At 46.4% G+C, this 20,507-nt stretch overlaps 1 protein-coding gene across 2 annotated transcripts in view; it reads left to right on the forward strand.

Annotated features, from left to right (window-relative positions):
* The window catches only part of LOC311137471 (lysine-specific demethylase 4B-like), an 86,726-nt gene that overhangs the window by 45,917 nt on the left and 20,302 nt on the right, over positions 1-20,507 (forward strand). Inside the window, exons 8-14 of one of the 2 annotated variants that reach the window (XM_084172003.1) lie at positions 2,741-2,878; positions 9,366-9,562; positions 11,634-11,899; positions 12,441-12,694; positions 12,983-13,106; positions 13,329-13,489; positions 14,101-14,317. In XM_084172003.1, coding sequence (XP_084028129.1) covers positions 2,741-2,878; positions 9,366-9,562; positions 11,634-11,899; positions 12,441-12,694; positions 12,983-13,106; positions 13,329-13,489; positions 14,101-14,317 — 1,357 coding nt within the window. The remainder of the gene's footprint in view (positions 1-2,740; positions 2,879-9,365; positions 9,563-11,633; positions 11,900-12,440; positions 12,695-12,982; positions 13,107-13,328; positions 13,490-14,100; positions 14,318-20,507) is intronic. The other variant, XM_084172004.1, reaches the window with a different exon arrangement.

Below are 20,507 nucleotides of genomic sequence, written 5' to 3' on the forward strand. Positions count from 1 at the left end.
GAAAGACACCTGGGAGCCAGAAATCTTTCTGATTGAGAGGGGGTCAAATACTTATTTCCTTCATTAAAATGCAAATCAATTTATAACATTTTTGACATGTGTTTTTCTGAATTTTGTTGTTATTCTGTCTCTCACTGTTCAAATAAACCTACCATTAAAATTATAGACTGATAATTTCTTTGTCAGTGGGCAAACGTACAAAATCAGCAGGGGAATACTTTTTTCCCTCACTGTATATGGAAATAAATGAAGTAACTCGGTCCATTTGATTGATGTCATACATGCACATTTAACCAATAACAGATCTCTAACACCTTTCATTTTAACCATCTATGTTTGACGGATATTCCAGTAATGCAATGCAACTCATTTCATCACGTTACCACTTAGCCTGTTAACAGCTCTCAGAAAGGAGCCACTTAACTACCAAAGGCAGTTTTAGTACTAACGCATCTGAATGGAACCCTTTGCTGAAGCACAATTTAAATCCTTCAACCTGTGAAAGGACATGGTAGCCCTGTGCAGCATATGTCTGTGTCCCAAATGGAACCCTATTCCCTTTAACGTGCACTACTTTTGATCAGGGCCCATTGGGTTCTAGTCAAAAGTAGTGCACTATGTAGGGAATAGGGTGCCATTTGGTACACACCCCCTATGACTCTAGCACCGACCGCTGCTAGAAATGAATGGGGTATATGAAAGCCTGCCATCGCTGAGTAAAGTGGAGGTTAATGGCACATTAGATGATGATGACTGGGTCAGGAGGCATGCTGAAGCTGTGGGTGTTTGCGTGGCTGGTCTCCAAACAACCTCTGGGACTAATGACAGAGGAGGAGTGACTGGATGGAGAAGTGAACACGGCAAAAGTGCGCATGAACATATAGGCCTACAGACGGACACACACAGACACACACACTCACACAGACGCACACAGTATTGAAAGGTGAGCCATGAGTCTTAGTTGCATTTCAATTTCCATCTTTTCACATTTCCGGGATAGACAATTAATTTACATTTACATTTTTGTCATAAAGCAGACGCTCTTATCCAGAGCGACTTACAGTTAGTGAGTGCATAGATTTTCATACTGGCCCCCCGTGGGAAATTAACCCACAACCCTGGCGTTGCAAGCGCCATGCTCTACCAACTGAGCTACATGTTAATTTTTTTCTGTGGATAATAATTGTTGGAGATAGAAAATCTCATGGTGTGAAATAAATCGTAAGTTCTAATACGGGCGTACAAAGTTCTCCACTGTCTGCAGAGTTGTCTTTTTTCTATTTTTCCTTCAGGGTGTCGTTACCTCAGGAACCGTATTATCTGACGCACACCGAGAGAGAGCGTCTCCCTTGATCTGAGTGTAAAACATAACACCGGCTTTGCACTTCCTCTAGTCTCCCATCGCTCCACTTCCTCTAGTCTTCCATCGCTCCACTTCCTCTAGTCTCCCATCGCTCCACTTCCTCTAGTCTCCCATCGCTCCACTTCCTCTAGTCTCCCATCGCTCCACTTCCTCTAGTCTTCCATCGCTCCACTTCCTCTAGTCTTCCATCGCTCCACTTCCTCTAGTCTCCCATCGCTCCACTTCCTCTAGTCTCCCATCGCTCCACTTCCTCTAGTCTCCCATCGCTCCACTTTCTTTAGTCTGAATTTATGTGCATCTCTCTCTTCTGTTGCGCTGCCTGCCTCTCCCATCGCTCCACTTCCTCTAGTCTTCCATCGCTCCACTTCCTCTAGTCTTCCATCGCTCCACTTCCTCTAGTCTCCCATCGCTCCACTTCCTCTAGTCTCCCATCGATCCACTTCCTCTAGTCTCCCATCGATCTACTTTTTGAAGTTCAGCTGTAGAAATCTAGTTAAGGCTTATTTTGAGGATTTAATATTTCTGGCAGGGATTGCCAATGAACCTCACGTAATAGTAGTAGACATTTTAATGTTGAGGTAGCCACAGAAAACTAGGAGTGTCAAATAAAAAACCGCCAAATAATTTGTCAGGCTTAATTTCCAAGAGATGCAGACAAACCGGTGAACTGTGTCTTCTTCAGCCTCCCCAGCTTTCAGTAAATGATGGCCCTAGCTCTGCCTTGGAACGAAACGCAACCAAATGAAAATCTTCATTTGCACGGACTGGCTAATTCCTTGTATCGCCGAGACTGGTTCTCTAGGAGCCGTTAGCCGCTAGCCAGCTCAAGTGAGGGAGGGAGGAAGAGTTAAATTAAATCAGCCTTCCATCAGTGCTTAATGATTGTGGATATTAAGAGCTAGCATCTGTTTTTGTTTCCCATGGCTGGGTTGCAGGGGTTGCGAAGACCCTGTTTTTGCCAAGTCCTTCCATCCGAGGCAGAGCTTCATTTCCTTAAATGTAAATTACTTCATCATTTTGGCAGATTTTTGCTCATCTCTGCCCATCAAAAGCCGGTTTAATAACACAAATGTTTGCTTATGCAATATGGATATGAAGTTTTATTAGTTTGCATACTGCTTATACTGCACTGGTTCTGTTGACCATTAATGCTCAGTCAGTTAATGTACATTTAATGTTGTGTTTTCGTGTTTGACTGAACTTTTTATGAAAATGTTTACTGTATTCAGGGTCAATCATCCAAACCCGAAACAGAATGTTTAGAAATTGATCAGGGTGCAAGTAACATTAGATTATATGACTGCATCCTGTTGATTTGATACTGTATCACAAAATCGCAGAGGAACATTTTTAAAATGGAACTCTTGCTCTCTCCAGGTCACTCAGGAAGAAGGCGAGTTCATGGTCACCTTTCCCTATGGCTACCATGCCGGTTTCAACCACGGCTTCAACTGCGCCGAGTCCACCAACTTTGCCACCCTGCGCTGGATTGACTACGGCAAGATGGCAACACAGGTGGGTCAATGCACACTAAACCAGATGGTCACCCCAGTGTCCCCTACAAACACACACCACTATAGCGAAGATGACATCCAGAGATGTTGTAATATATTACACATGCTACCCGTCTCCTCTTACACCACCATGCAGTTCCACAGTCTAGTGCTGACACACTGTTTTAGGCCTGGAGCAACAAGTCGTTGGGGTGCCGTGTTTCTGTGTATTAACCTGTGTCTGTAAGCTGCCTCACATCGCCTGTTTCTCCTTCCACTTCATTTTCTTTTCATGTCTTTATCTCCTCTCCCAGAGGGCAAACTGCTGTCAATATTTGTTCTTAGTCTTGCACTTTGGGATTGGACCAGACTTTTCACCTGTAAGGGACACACACAAAAAACACGTGCGCGCACACACACACACACACACACACACACACACACTCCCTCTTTGTCTCTGCTTGGCTACGTATCAGGTTTGAGGTTGCCAGGTCAGTGTGCTGCATTAGTGTGCTGCTCAGAGGGCCACTAGATACCAACACAGACTCTGAGTCACTTTAAGGATAACGCCACCCAAAAACTATCTTTTAGTATTTGTTTCATTAGTCCGTGGTTGATATAATCCCAAAATGATTTGCCTATCAGCAATCAACTTTTCAAGATATAGAAATGTCAAAATACAGAAATACAGCCGGTGTGATGGTGGAATTTTCGTTTAACCCGTCCGCCCCCTGGCCCTCAGGTCTGGACACAATCCACTGGCCAGGGAGCTCCCCCTCAAGAGTTCTGTCTGAATTTCAAAGAGATTAATTGGTTGGTTTTGCTGCTTGCCCTCAATTTTGTCTCAGCACATTGACAGGCGGCTCCTGAAAGTGCCAGAGCAATGGGAAAGAAAGAAAGAAAGAAAGAAAGAAAGAAAGAAAGAAAGAAAGAAAGAAAGAAAGAAAGAAAGAAAGAAAGAAAGAAAGAAAGAAAGAAAGAAAGAAAGAAAGAAAGAAAGAAAGAAAGAAAGAAAGAAAGAAAGAAAGAAAGAAAGAAAGAAAGAAAGAAAGAAAGAAAGAAAGAAAGAAAGAAAGAAAAAGAAAAGTGCAGTGTGTCAATGTAAACCAAGTGAGCACAAGATGTTGAAAGAGAACACTAATGCTAACAACCCTATAGTAGTGGTAGTAGTACAACCCTATAGTAGTGGTAGTAGTACAACGCTATAGTAGTAGTACAACGCTATAGTAGTAGTACAACCCTATAGTAGTAGTACAACCCTATAGTAGTAGTAGTACAACCCTATAGTAGTAGTAGTACAACCCTATAGTAGTAGTAGTACAACCCTATAGTAGTAGTACAACGCTATAGTAGTAGTACAACCCTATAGTAGTAGTACAACCCTATAGTAGTAGTACAACGCTATAGTAGTAGTACAACGCTATAGTAGTACTACAACCCTATAGTAGTAGTACAACGCTATAGTAGTAGTACAACGCTATATTAGTAGTACAACCCTATAGTAGTAGTACAACGCTATAGTAGTAGTACAACGCTATAGTAGTAGTACAACCCTATAGTAGTAGTAGTAGTACAATGCTATAGTAGTAGTACAACCCTATAGTAGTAGTACAACCCTATAGTAGTGGTAGTAGTACAACGCTATAGTAGTACTACAACGCTATAGTAGTAGTAGTAGTACAACGCTATAGTAGTACTACAACGCTATAGTAGTAGTACAACCCTATAGTAGTGGTAGTAGTACAACGCTATAGTAGTAGTACAACGCTATAGTAGTAGTACAACGCTATAGTAGTAGTACAACGCTATAGTAGTAGTACAACCCTATAGTAGTAGTACAACGCTATAGTAGTACTACAACCCTATAGTAGTAGTACAACGCTATAGTAGTACTACAACGCTATAGTAGTAGTACAACGCAATAGTAGTGGTAGTAGTACAACGCTATAGTAGTAGCAGTACAAACCTGTAGTAGTACAATGCTTTAGTAGTAGGACAACGCAATAGTAGTAGCAGTACAACACTATAGTAGTAGTAGCAGTACAACACTATAGTAGTACAATGCTGTAGTAGTACAACGCTGTTGTAGTAGTAGTAGTAGTAGTAGCAGCAGTACAACACAATAGTAGTACAACGCTATAGTAGTAGTAGTACAACGCTGTAGTAGTAGTAGTAGTTGTAGTTGTAGTAGTAGTAGTAGTAGTAGCTCCACCCGGCACAGCCTGAATGGGACTGGCCACCCCTCAGAGCCTGCTTCCTCTCTAGGTTTGTTCCTAGGTTTCTGCCTTTCTAGGGAGGGAGTTTTTCCTCGCCACCGTGCTTCTGCATTGCTTGCTGTTTGCCCTTTTAGGCTGGGTTTCTGTATAGCACTTTGTGACATCTGATGATGTAAAAAGGCCTTTATAAATACATTTCATTGATGTGCCTAACTGCTTTTCATTGTAGCTGAACAGTGTTCCACTCTTACCTCCCTGACTAGCACACAGGAATATGTCATCTAGCTAGGTCATTGTTTCTCAACTCCACTCCTCGAGTACTCGAGTACCCCCCAACAGTACACATTTTTATCGTAGCTCTGGACAAGTAGCTCTGGACAAGCGCATCTGATTCAACTTGTCAACTAATCATCAAGCCCTCGATGAGTTGAATTGGGTATGTTTGTCCAGGGCTACAACAAAAACGTGTGCTATTGGAGATACTCGAAGACCAGAGTTGAGAAACAATGATCAATTATCTATACTTCAGGTGAGAAAGTACATGACAGTTCACGGTTCAGTATGGGCCAAAACATTGGGTGTTGTGAGAGGATATTCATCACGCTGAATAGAAGATTCATTTCCATTCCATCTGGCTGTTGGTGCCTCAGAACTGGACACACCACACAGCCGCAGACCCAATTCTCTGCCTTTTCATCTATCAAAGTGAATTGCAGATGATTTACTCGCCGAGTAGTGATATTTTGTTTGTGTATGCTTGTTTGTTTGGGTTAGAGCTGATGCGCTTTGATAGGGGGTTCTGAAGATGCTGAAGGCTACGGTATTATTATTGTGTATGCACGAGTGCGTGCGCAGCTCCCCCGGGACTGCCTCGCAGAGGAAATATCAACCTGCTCTAGAGAAGCACGAGATTGAACTTTCTAGAGTTTTCCACCTTAGTTAACACTGTCAACGTTTCCCTATACTGTGGGAATTGTGATCGAATCAACGCAATTAGCCACTTTCAATGCAACCTACCGAAACAAAATGAACTATGCAAGACTTCGAATGCAAAACTAACTATTCAAGAGATTTTGTTGTAGACAGAACGCATCGGAGTAGGATTCTATTGCATTGACAGGCACGACTCAGGCCCGTACTCTACACAGACTGGTGCGCTATAACCAATCAGAGCTGCAGTAGACCTATTTAAGCAATAAGGCCTGAGGGGGTGTGGTATATGGCCAATATGCTAAGGGTTGTTCTTACGCAAGGCGGAGTGCCTGGATACAGCTATTAGCCGTGGTATATTGGCCATATACCACAAACCCCTGAGGTGCCTTACTGCTATTATAAACTGGTTACCAACGTAATTAGAACAGTAAAAATAAATGTTTTGTCATACACGTGGTAATATGGTCTTGATATACCACGGCTGTCAGCCAATCAGCATTCAGGGCTCGAACCACCCAGTTTATAAATACAAATAGACCATTGCCTTATATGGAACTGTGCCATTCACGTTGAACTGGACTGTTTTTACAGCATGAGCGGTCCTGAGCAATGGGCTTGTTTTGAGATCAAAGCGAGAGCTACATGTAGTGACGTGTGCACATTTGTTCATATTCGTAGCCCAGTTATAGATCATTTGTAGTCAGCAATGGGGGAGTGATTGCTTCCTACAAGAGCACAAAACGTGTGCATTTCTAGACATCTTTGAAAAGCCAGTCAGGTAAAGAGCTTTTTTTTGTCTTAAAGGGGCAGTGTTGTATTTTGAGACAGGTTTAAATAAGCTAAGTAGCCAATAAGCAGAGGGTAGCATAATTTGTCTGATTCTCAGTAATAATGGTATGCATCAAACAACACAACAACATGTTCAGTCACCTCCTTGTCTGAAGGACAAGTGGATTAACAGGTTTATGTCAAGCCCTGTGCTTTTCTTCCAAAGGTCTCATGGAATGTAGGCCTACGTTGAAACACCACACATTGACTGCTATTGTAGGCTGAATGATAGAACAGCTATTTCCATGTTAAAATGTTATGGGATGCATTTTCTCCATGGTTTTTGATGGTAGGCCACTCTGGTAGGCCTACATTATGATCAAATAGGCACAGTAGCCTACTTGACCACTGTTAAAACTGTAACTTAAAGCGGGTACAGCCTCAGTGTTCACAGTAAAGGCGCGCCCCCGGAAGTTGCACTGAATTTTCACAACGTTCATGTTTGCGCTCAGCAGACCTGAAATTTGCTCAGTGATAACACATTTTGAGGGAACATTGGTTATAGGCCTAGAGTAGGCTTTAAACAAAGAGTATTGTCATTTCACTTCTTATTGTGTGGTAATATCGCACTGAACTGACAACAGACTGCTATGTTAATGTATGGTGGCCCTCACTGGAAATAAGCGCATGATAGCAGGGGCAGAAATGACTAGTTAACCACTAAAGCCCCTTATTGCAGATGCCTGTCCTCACAACTTTGTGTGTAAGACATGCTCAATAAACGGTGTGAATGCAGATGTCCGCTTCCTTATGTGCTATGCGTGGACATTTGTTAAGGAGCTGTACCCAGAACCTCAGTTGTTCCTCTCTCTACCTGCTCGGTTTAGCTCAATAACTCAAAATGAAGTTCAAATGAATCCAGATTTTCTAGTGTTGTTGTTTCTCTGGGAGTGTTTGTGAGTCTCCATATGGCAGAAACTGCCTAGCTGTAGTAAACTGAATGGACACTCCCATGGCTGCAGACAAGAGGACAAGGCAGTACAGCACACTACTACATACTCATTAACGGTTGTAAACTGGATTTTCCTGCAGTTTCTCTACTCTCGCGTATGTAGCACATGGGGATATGAAACTTACTCCTCAGACTTAAATGTCCCCACTTGCGCCGCCAAATAGTTACATTTTCATGTTGCGCCAACTGGTAAGACACTTCGGGAGGGCGGTCACGTGTGCTAGCAAGGCAGAGGTCCTGGGTTCGAGCCAAATCAGGAAGCAGCCTGACGTCCTTCACATGTGCATACATTTTCGTATGCTCTGCCAACTGAGCCACACAGGACTTTCTAGTGTGCCTATTTTTCTCAAGTAGGTTGTACAATCACGTTGTGATGTTTTAAAAGACGATTGCTTTATCACGCACAGCCACCAATGGGAACGGAGACATTAAAAGTCCAGACTTATTTAGTGAAGGATGACAGTCGGAGTCTGCGAGGTTGCATGGTGATATTTTAAGCGCTCCCCTAAGGTTGAATATTATTCTAATAGGGGGGCGACCTCACCTAAGGTCTTTGTTTACGTTTTCCTACAATCATTTAACTTCATTAGGATATGAAGTGAGTATATAGGGCTCATTGGTTAGAAGTCCTTGGGGGTCACGCGTTGTTTTTGGAGACATTTGGTACATTTCCGAATACATTTCCATTAGAAAATTCAGTCATCTAAGCATAGTACCCCCCCACCCTCTCTCGGGAATGGTACATTTATACATTTCCCTTAATAATTTTATGGGACAGAAATGGGCTTTACTTTTTTGGGTTCCTATTTCCTCTGGTACGCTGCTTAATATGCCCCCACCCCCTGTTCCCACCACAGCCGTCATTGCAGAGAGACACATTTATCTCCCATTCATTTGTGTTTTGTCGTCTCACCTCTTCCTCTGTTCCAGTTGATGTTTTTATGAAAGTCCCCAATCAGACCCTGGTAGCCAGACGACTCTTTCCTTCATCTGCCGGTTTCCCCCTCACTTAATTCCGTCCCTCAAGTGCTTCCTAGATGAGATGTAGTGTGTGGATATTGGTTTGCGGTGGGGGGGGGGGGCTTTCTCTTGTTGTTGACGTTATTACTAACCCCCCACTACCACCTCCCTGCTCTCCCTCCAGTACCTCATCTCTCTTTTTCTCTCTCGCTCTTGATCTGTCTCTCCTCCACTTGTTCTGCCTGCCTCTGTCTGAGGTGCAGCGTGCCTGAAGAATGTTCCCAGTAATTGAACATAAGGCCTCTCAGCGCAGCTCAGGAAATAAAGCAGAAATGTAATACATCGACCGGGGCACAGAAAGAAAATTAGTTTTTTATTTTCATCTTACTTCTGTTGCTCTCCTTCCATTTCCCCTCCTGTCTCTCTCCTTCTCTCTCGCTCTCTCCTTCTCTCTCTCCCATTTCCCCTCCTCTCTCTATCTCCCCCCTCTCTCTCTCTCCTCTCTCTCTCTCTCTCTCTCTCTCTCTCTCTCTCTCTCTCTCTCTCTCTCTCTCTCTCTCTCTCTCTCTCTCTCTCTCTCTCTCTCTCTCTCTCTCTCCTCTCCTCTATGTCTCCCCCAGTGTACGTGTCGTAAGGACATGGTGAAGATCTCCATGGATGTGTTTGTGCGCTGCCTGCAGCCGGAGCGCTACGTACAGTGGAAGCAAGGCAAGGACGGCACGGTGCTGGACCACCAGCGACCCACCACCCTGACCAGCCCTGAGCTGGAGCATTGGAGGGCCAACCGGGTCACCTACCGCCAGAAACTGCTTCAGAGGTCAGGGGGAGAAAGAGAGACGGACAGTACAGTTACTATACAATTGAATTTCATCGACCCGTCAGGGTCAAGGTGAAAGGCATCATCGGAAGTCCAAGAGTATAATTGCATACGTCCTCCCCACACTACCCGAGACATGTATACCTATATGCATACCACAGACACTGAGTGTACAAAACATTAGGAACACCTGCTCTTTCCATGACATAGACTGACCAGGTGAATACAGGTTAAAGCTATTATCCCTTATTTATCACCTGTTAAATCCACTTCAATCAGTGTAGATGAAGGAGAGGAGACAGGTTAAAAAATGATTTTTAAGCCTCGAGACAATTGAGACATGGATTGTGTATGTGTGCCATTGAGATGGTAAATGGGCAAGACAAAATATTTAAGTGCCTTTGAACAGGCTATGGTAGTAGGTGCCAGGCGCACCGGTTTGAGTGTGTCAAGAACTGCAAAGCTGTTCCTGTGTGTATCAAGAATGGTCCACCACCCAAAGGACATCCATCGAACTTGACTTTGTAGTCCGTGCCCTGACGAATTGAGGCTGTTTTGAAGGGGAAATGTTCTGAACTCAATATTAGGAAGGTGTTCCTAATGTTTTTTACACTCCGTGTACATTCATACTAAGATATGGAATGACAAGGGTTAGGGAAAACTCCTGACCCTAGTAATACTGTACTCTGAGCTATGTCAATAATGTTTTTGTGAACGGTGTCCATGCTTCTGGGTGTGTTCCAAATGGTGTAGCTAGTCACACTGTCATCTCTCTCTCCTCTCTCTCCTCTCTCTCCTCTCTCTCCTCTCTCTCCTCTCTCTCTCCTCTCACTCGTCTCACTCCTCTCTCTCTCCTCTCACTCCTCTCTCTCTCCTCTCACTCCTCTCTCTCCTCTCTCTCTCCTCACTCTCTCTCCTCACTCCTCTCTCTCTCCTCTCACTCCTCTCTCTCTCTCCTCTCACTCCTCTCTCTCTCTCCTCTCTCTCTCCTCACTCTCTCTCCTCTCACTCCTCTCTCTCTCTCTCTCTCCTCTCTCTCTCCTCTCACTCCTCTCTCTCTGCTCACTCCTCTCTCTCCTCTCTCTCTTCTCACTCCTCTCTCACTCCCTCTCTCTCCTCTCTCTCCTCTCACTCCTCTCTCTCCTCTCTCACTCCTCTCTCACTCCCTCTCTCTCCTCTCACTCCTCTCACTCCTCTCTCCTCTCTCTCTCCTCTCACTCCTCTCTCTCCTCTCTCTCACTCCTCTCTCTCACACCTCTCTCTCTCCTCTCACACCCCTCTCTCTCCTCTCACACCTCTCTCTCCTCTCTCTCACACCTCTCTCTCCTCTCTCTCACACCTCTCTCTCTCCTCTCACACCTCTCTCTCTCCTCTCACACCCCTCTCTCTCCTCTCTCTCCTCTCTCTCTCTCCTCTCACTCCTCTCTCTCTCCTCTCTCTCTCCTCTCTCCTCTCTCTCTCCTCTCACTCCTCTCTCTCTCTCCTCTCTCTCTCCTCTCACTCCTCTCTCTCCGCTCACTCCTCTCTCTTTCCGCTCACTCCTCTCTCTCTCCTCTCTCTCCTCTCTCTCCTCTCACTCCTCTGTCTCCTCTCACTCCTCTCGCTCTCTCCTCTCTATCTCCTCTCTCTCTCCTCTCACTCCTCTCTCTCTCCTCTCACTCCTCTCTCTCTCCTCTCACACCTCTCTCTCTCCTCTCTCTCCTCTCTCTCCGCTCACTCCTCTCTCTCTCCTCTCTCCTCTCTCTCTCTCCTCTCCTCTCACTCCTCCCTCTCTCCTCTCACTCCTCTCTCTCCTCTCACTCTCCTCACTCTCCTCTCACTCTCCTCTCTCACTCCTCTCTCTCTCCTCTCTCTCCTCTCACTCTTTAGTCCTACATTTCTCTCTATCCATCTTTTTCTTTTTCTCTCTCTCTCACTTTTAAAAGCATGAATGTTTTACAGGGGAAACTGAAACAGTTAAATATAGGTAAAAGAGTGAGGGGGGGTGGGGTACAAAGTGTTAATACAAGTAAAGTACTGTAAGTGTCATCAGTCACTCATGTCCCTGTCTGCCCCATCCCTCCGTCCCCAGAGCTTTACAGAAGAAGGAGCAGCTGCGGCGGCTGAAGCTGGAGGAGGTCAAGGTGCTGGCGGAGGAAGGCATCGAGCTGGATGCCGCCGAGTACCAGCGCCAGGTGGAGGAGCGCGAGGCCCAGCGGCGCCAGGAGAGGGAGGAGAGGATGGCCAGGGAGGCCCTGCAGACTCTGGAGGCAATGGAGAGAGAGGACCGGGAACGGGAGGAACAGGAGAGACAGGACCGGGAGAGGCAGGATGACGTTGCCGACCAGGCCACAGGAGGTGGGTGTAGGGCGCAGTAGGGTCTTGGATCAGTTTTGCATTGTCCTCGCTAATGGTTAAGGTTAGGATTGGGGCAGGAGGTGAGGAGGAGGAGGTGATGAGGTGGTGGTTAGGGTCAGGACAATGTCAGAGTGAGGATGAGAACGTGAGCGTCAGGAGGAGGTTGTTAGGGTGAGGGAGGTGTCGATGGAGGTCAGGGTGAGGGAGGTGTCGATGGAGGTCAGGGTGAGGGAGGTGTTGATGGAGGGGGGTGGAGGTACCAGGCAAGGCACCAGTTGGCTGCGTCATTGGATGCAATTACATTTCAATTTCGGTCAGTTAAGGAACTTAACTGAAATTCCAGTTCCAAACTTCCTCAGTGAGTTAGACGTGAGCTACATGATATCACAAGGTACCAGATCAAATGGGTATCAGAAGAAATGGCTATTAGAATCAGCAAGTAGTACAGAGATTTGATAGCACCTTTTTTTTTTACCTTTTGAATTGGGAGGTTCCACATTTCCCACGGTATTAATTCCCTTCTTTTATTTCTCTCACCCAGTACAAGACCCCCAGGCAGACCCGTGGCACTTGACAGCGAATGGAGAGAAGAGGAAGAAGAAGAAGAAGAAGAAGAAGAAGAAACAACAACCGACCCCGCCACCGGTCCCTATAAACTCCTTCCAAGCAGCTTTTGAGAAGTTTGCCACGTTCAACATGCCCCAGACACCAAAGGAGCCCCCAAAGGAGCCCCAAGACACCAATGACACAGAAATACCAGCAGAGGGCAGGCTTGATGTGAAAGACATGCAGCAGGTAAGCAGTGCTGGAACAAGGTGTAGGACAGGGTTCTTCAATTCCGGTCCTGGAGGGCCGAAACACCTCTGTTTTTCATCCTCTCCTTCTAATCAGGGGCTAATTCAGACCTGGGACAATATATGGGTTAAAGCAATATATTAATTGATTATTCATGTTGATTGTGGTTCGAGGTAAGCCTGGTCAAAAATCCAACCGGTTCAGTGTGGATATCAGGGTGTTGAGTCAAGTGAAGTTGAAGTTTATTCAAACTCAGGGCCTTGCTCATTCATTTTTGGGGTCCCTCAGCAGTCATCGTTCTACTCCAAGCAGCTGAAGATGGAGGTGAAGAAGAGTCGCCGGCACCCCCTCAGCAAGCCGCCTATGCGCTCTCCGCTATCCATCGTCAAGCAGGAAATGTCCAGCGATGAAGGTTGGTTCTGAGGGATGACATTGTAGCACAGTCTTTTTTCTCTCTGTTCAGGTCGAATACACTATTGCGGATTCCTCTGGCTCTTGTGCTACATGCATTGCAGGCCTGACACAGCCTGTATCCTGACAGCCTATATCCTTGCTTGTATGCTCATTCTGTGTATATCTAGACTGATCTGATGTGTGTGTGTGTGGCTGTGTTCTCTCCTTTCTCCCTAATCAGAGCTGTTCTCCCCCTTGCCACTGGATGGCCACGTGAAGAAGGCGGGCCACTTGTGGCAGAACCGCACTCCTAACATCCTGGCTGAGAAGAGTTTCAATGCGGCCGTGGCCACCCTGGAACCCTACTGTGCCGTATGCACTCTGTTCTGCCCATACACACAGGTAGGGTACCGACCACGGACACAGCTAGGGTACCGACCACGGACACAGCTAGGGTACCGACCACGGACACAGCTAGGGTACCGACCACGGACACAGCTAGGGTACCGACCACGGACACAGCTAGGGTACAAACAATATAAATAAATAGAACACTATATATTATAACATGTCTCTTTGCCACAAACAGAGTGAACATCACAATCAGACAACAGTGGTCTTTGACACAGGGCTGAGTCTGCAGATTGCAGAAAGTCATGTTAACCATTTGCTCATTTGATTAAAGGTTAACAATGCATGAATTACATTTGAACAGAGAAAATGAAAAGCTGGTGTTTAAGCTACATATTAGTGCACAAAGAGGCATCAGACCACTAGAGCACCAACTTTGACTGCCATCAGTTTTGACTAAGACTTTTGATGGAAATGTTTCAGATGAAATTTCAAATGTAATTTGGACAAATTTGTGGTTTTAGCTCCCGTGTTCAATATAGATTTTTGGGGGAAAATGTGACAGCTCTAAACTCCAATCAGTGAGCCCATATATGTAACCTTCTTCCCCTGTTTCATTCAGCCCCAGAAGATATGTAACCTCCTTCCCCTATTTCATTCAGCCCCAGAAGGACTCTCTGTACCCGTCCGACAGCCCCAGTGCCCCCAACCACCCCCACGCTCCCCGCTGCGGAAGCCGCACCCACCCGCTGGTCCCCGAGATGTGCTTCAGCGCTGGGCCGGACAACACAGAGCCGCTGCCCTCCAACTCCCACACGGGAGAAGACTGCACCAGCCTGCTGCTCTCCTGCTCCTCCTGCAGTCTGCAGGTCCACGCCAGTGAGTAGGCCGACAGAAAGATAGACGCATTGATATAGACTGAGACAGACAGGCAAGCAGATGGACGGACGGACGGATAGATGGGTAGAATGGCAGGCAGTCTGTTTATATCAGTCAGTCAAAACAATCACAATGTCTTCTAAAGATCAGTCAGTCAAAACAATCACATTGTCTTCTAAAGATCAGTCTGTTAAAGCGCTCAGTCAAAACAACATGTTTACTTTAGTCAACTACTAGCCAGACAGAAACACTAAACAAATTCTCTACATTCTATATTTCCAGCCAACCAAACCAGGCCCTCACCAAACAAACAAATCAGTACCATGCAACCAGTCAGTAACAGCCAGTCAATACCAGTCAGTCAACCCCCCTACCATGTTTACCTAAAAGGATATTTACTGTGTTTGTTCTCCCCAGTCTGGTATTTATTCACAAAGCTAATGGTCCGTAGTGTTTGCACGGCATATTAATCTAAATTCCCATTATGTATTTGCACCCCCTCGGGCCCGAAGCAGGGATTTTTCTCTCCACAAGGATCAAAATGCCAATCAAATTGTTCTAGCTAATTTACTGCCATTCACCCTGAACTTCCCAGGATTGTTGTGCTGGTGCCCCCCCCAAAACTGGTCCCCTGCCGAAAAATAGGTAAATAAAGTTGTTTTGCGCCTCTACTCGTCCAGTCTAAGCTGCGTAGCCAATTAGGCTAGCCTCTGTATGGTGAGGAGGCATGTGGCGGGGAGTGGTTAGCGTGCGACACACAGGGAGTGGTTAGACTAAAATGGCGCTGGAGGGAATAGCAGCCGTTTTTAAGGGCTCCTCCTGACCAATTGTACTATTTTGCGGGGTTTTTTGCGCTGATCTTAACTTGTTTTTGTACATAATGTTTCCGCCATATTTTCCTATTACCGAAAAGAGCTTCTGGACATCAGAACAGCGATCACTAACCTAACCTATCACTAACCGATTTCTACTTCAATGAGTCTGCGGCGAAGGACATACTGCTCAATCTGGACCAGGCCCAAATCCCCAACACTCGAAAAAGGAAGAGTCGCCGTTAAAAGCCAGCGTGGATATCTGACGAGACTTCGCTGGCGAGTGGATAAACCGCCTCTACCCTCCGTTCTATTGGCGAACGTGCAATCACTGGAGAATAAACTGGACGAGCCCTGTTCGAGACTATCCTATCAACGTGGTCTGAAGAACTGTAATATCTTATGTTTCTCAGAGTCATGGCTGAACAAGGACATGGAAAATATAGATCTAGCTGTTTTTTTCTATACATCGGTAGGACAGAACGGCAGCGTCTTTGTTAACAGCTGGTGCGTAATCTCTATATTAAGGATTTGTTAACAGCTGGTGCGTAATCTCTATATTAAGGAAGCCTCAAGGTTCTGCTCGCCTGAGTTAGAATACCTCATGGTAAGCTGTAGACCATACTATTTACCAAGAGTTGATCTATATTTTTCGTAGCTGTCCATTTACATTTACATTTACGTCATTTAGCAGACGCTCTTATCCAGAGCGACTTACAAATTGGTGCATTCACCTTATAGCCAGTGGGATAACCACTTTACAATTATTATTATTTTATTTTTATTATTATCCTATCCCAGGTGTTCCTTAAAGAGGTGGGGTTTCAAATGTATCCGGAAGGTGGTGAGTGACTCCGCTATCCTGGCGTCGTGAGGGAGCTTGTTCCACCATTGGGGTGCCAGAGCAGCGAACAGTTTTGACTGGGCTGAGCGGGAACTGTGCTTCAGCAGAGGTAGGGGAGCCAGCAGGCCAGAGGTGGATGAACGCAATGCCCTCATTTGGGTGTAGGGACTGATCAGAGCCTGAAGGTATAGAGGTGCCGTTCCCCTCACAGCTCCGTAGGCAAGCACCATGGTCTTGTAGCAGATGCGAGCTTCAACTGGAAGCCAGTGTAGTGTGCGGAGGAGCGGGGTGACGTGAGAGAACTTGGGAAGGTTGAACACCAGACGGGCTGCAGCGTTCTGGATAAGTTGCAGGGGTTTAATGGCACAGGCAGGGAGCCCAGCCAACAGCGAGTTGCAGTAATCCAGACGGGAGATGACAAGTGCCTGGATTAGGACCTGTGCCGCTTCCTGTGTAAGGCAGGGTCGTACTCTCCGAATGTTGTAGAGCATGAACCTACAGGATCGGGTCACCGCCTTGATGTTAGCGGAGAACGACAGGGTGTTGTCCAGGGTCACGCCACAAACTGATGCTGGCACTAAGACCGCACTCAAGGAGCTGTATAGGGCCATAAGCAAGCAAGAAAATGCTCATCCAGAGGCGGCGCTCCTAGAGACCGGTGATTTTAATGCAGGAAAACTGTCTTACCTAATTTCTACCAGCATGTCACCTGTGCAACTAGAGGCTAAAAAAAACTCTTAACTCACCTTTACTCCACACAGACACTCATACAAAGCTCTCCCTCGCCCTCCATTTGGCAAATCTGACCATAACTCTATCCTCCTGGTTCCTGCTTACAATTAAAAACAAACAGGAAGTACTAGTGACGCACTCATACGGAAGTGGTCCGATGAAGCCGATGCTAAGCTACAGGACTGTTTTCTAGCACAGACTATAATATCTTCGTGGATTCATCCGATGCAATCGAAGTTTAACAAATCAGTCAAAGGCTTCGTTAATAAGTGCATCGATGACGTCGTCTCCACAGTGACCGTAGGTACATATCCCAACCAGAAGCCATGGCTTACAGGCAGCATCCACACTTAGCTAAAGGCTAGAGCTGCCACTTTCAAGGAGCGGGACACTAATCCAGACACTTATAATAAATCCAGCTATGCCCTCTGACGAACCATCAAACAGGCAAAGCGTTAATACAGGACTAAGATCAAATCCTACTACACCGGCTCCGACGCTCATCAGATGTGGCAGGGCTTGCAAACTATCACGGATTACAAAGGGAAACCCAGCAGTGAGCTGCCCAGTGACGCGAGACTACCAGACGAGCTAAATGCGTTCTATGCTCGCTTTGAGGCAAGCAACACTGAACCATGCATGAGAGCACCAGCTGTTCCGGATGACAGTGTGATCACGCTCTCCGTAACCGATGTGACCTTTAAACATGTTAACATTCAAGGCCGCAGGGCCAGACGGATTACCAGTACGCGTACTCAGAGCATGCGCTGATCAGCTGACGAGTGTCTTCGCTGACATTTTCAACCTCTCCCTGACCCAGTCTGTAATACCTACATGTTTCAAGCAGATCACCATAGTCCCTGTGCCCAAGAACTCCTAGGTAACCGGTCTAAATGACTATTGCTCCGTAGCACTCACATCTGTAGCCATGAAATGCTTTGAAAGGCTGGTCAAGGCTCACATCAACACCATAATCTCAGACACCCTGGACCCACTCCATTTCGCATACCGCCCCAACAGATCCACAGAGGACGCAATCTCTATTGCACTCCACACTGCCCTTTCCTACCTGGACAAAAGGAACACCTACGTGAGAACGCTGTTCATTGACTACAACACCATAGTGCCCTCCAAACTCATCACTAAGCTAAGGACCCTGGGACTGAACACCTCCCTCTGCAACTGGATCCTGGACTTTCTAACAAGTAGGCAACAACACATCCGCTACGCTGACCCTCAACACGGGGGCCCCTTAGGGGTGCGTGCTTAGACCCCTCCTGTACTCCCAGTTCACCCACAACTAAGTGGCCACGCACGACTCCCAACACAATGATGACACGATCACTGACAATGATGAGACCACCTACAGGGAGGAGGTCAGAGACCTGGCAGTGTGGTGCCAGGACAACAACCTCTCCCTCAACGTCAGCAAGATAAAGGAGCTGATCGTGGACTAGAGGAAACGGAGGGCCGAGCACACCCCCCCTCACATCAACGGGGCTGTAGTGGAACGGGTCGAGAGCTTCATGTTCCTCTGTGTCCACATCATTAAAGACCTATCATAGTCCAAACACATCAACACAGTCGTTAAGAGGGCACAAGAACGCCTCTTCCCCCTCAGGAGGCTGAAAAGATTTGGCACCCTCAAAAAGTTATACAGCTGCACCATTGAGAGCATCTTGACTGGCTGCATCACCACTTGGTATGGCAACTATTTGGCATCCCACCATAAGGCGCTACAGAGGGTAGTGCATATGGCCCAGAACATCACTGGGGCCGGGCTCCCTGCCATCCAGGACCTTTATACCAGTCAGAGGAAGGCCTTAAAAATTGTCAGACTCCAGCCACCCAAATCATAGAATGTTCTCTCTGCTACCGCACGGCAAGAGATACCGGAGCGCCAAGTCTGGGACCAAAAGGGTCCTGAACTGCTTCTACCCCCAAGCCATAAGACTGTTGAACAGTTCATCAAATGGCTAACCGGACTATTTGCATTGACCATCCCCCCTTTGTTTTGTTTTTTTACCGGCTCTATGAACACTCACTGGACTCTACCAACACACTCACACATACTATACTGACACTCCAACGCACACACTACATACGCTCACACACACAAAACACACGCATGCGTATTGACGCCACGCACTCACGTATAGACACACTTTCACACACACTGCTGCTACTCTGTTTATCTATCTATCCTGATTGCCTGGTCACTTTTACCCCTACCTACATGTACATATTGCCTCAACTACAGTACCTCGTACCACTGCACATTGACTCGGTACTGGTACTCCTTGTGTATAAAGCCTCATTATTGTTATTTTATTGTGTTACTATTTATTTATAAATGTTTTGCAATTTTTTTGTACTTTTTAACTCTGCATTGTTGGGAAAACGTTCGTAAGGAAGCATTTCACGGTAAAGTCTTCACCTGTTGTATTCGAAGCATGTGACAAATAAAATGTATTTTAATTTGGTTAGCATGTGACATGCGAGGAGCGGTTAGTGTGGACACAGTGCAGACAGCTATGTGACGCTACTCTGATTGCTTCAGACCGGTCTTGGATAACTTTGTATTAGAGCTACGTGACATCAATTGTGAATATTGGCTGCAACCAACATAGTCCATATCGTAGACAGTGTGAAGTATTAGTTGAGTTCCATAGCACTGTCACTGGACAATTCATGTGCTGATTTCCTACCATCCAAAAATCTATTCTTCTTAGACATTATATATATGGGCAACTGTCTTTGTTGGCCTACTGCCAACAAATTACTCCAAATTGGACTATTCCCCAGTTTTGGTTGAGTGAGGGTAATTACAGTACGGTCTTACCACACACACACCTCCCCAGCAGCTGTCTGACTCGTTCCGGCCAGCCCTGTGCCGGAGCTGTGTTCAGCCCTGTGCCGGAGCTGTGTTCAGCCCTGTGCCGGAGCTGTGTTCAGCCCTGTGCCGGAGCTGTGTTCAGCCCTGTGCCGGAGCTGTGTTCAGCCCTGTGCCGGATCTGTGTTCAGCCCTGTGCCGGAGCTGTGTTCAGCCCTTGCCAGCTGCGGAGGTCAGCAGAGGTTAGGTAAGGACATGCTGTAGAGACCAACCCACCCAGGCCTTGAACATCACACACCTCTTTATACCCTAGGTCCCCTGAGGACCTGCAGAAATCAAGAGGCGACGAACAAAATCTAGGCTCCCTCAGTTCCCATGTCGCCTCGCTCCGAGGGCTCAATGCTTTAACATTCCTTGACTGGGTTTAGGCAGTCAGCCTGTAGAACAGCAATGAGCTCTCTCTCTCTCTAAAGGAGACACTCCAGAAAGTTTATCCTCCTTTATTTACCAACCAACTCGCTTTCCCCGCTACTTGTTATTTTTCTCTTTTACAGGCGTGGGGCATCTGTCAAGTGCAGCGCCGCAAGGAGCTTGTTAACAGTTGGTGTGTCTTTCTCTGCTTGCTTAGTTGGTTCTGACTGCATTCCAGTGCTGCTTTGACTGTGATCATTTCCAGCCCTGTTGTTATTCTCAGTTTCAGTGAATTGGTCACACCAGGGTTTATCATGGATGTCCCACACATTAATGCATCTATTTAGGGCACATGTAAACTCAATTGGTTCCTTAGTGAAGGACACACACACGCAGGGAAGTTAATTAGTGCATCCAGGAGAGCGGAGCGCTGTTCTAGCTAGAACCTGGACAGACAGCAGTACCAAGGTTTATTGATAAGATGAATTGAAGCGGGGAGGCATCCTTGTCAAAAACAAACGATCTCCTCTCACCCCCCACTCGCTTCTCTTCCCAGGT

Source organism: Coregonus lavaretus (genome assembly GCF_964263955.1).
Source record: "Coregonus lavaretus genome assembly, chromosome: 11".
NCBI classification, from domain to species: domain Eukaryota; kingdom Metazoa; phylum Chordata; class Actinopteri; order Salmoniformes; family Salmonidae; genus Coregonus; species Coregonus lavaretus.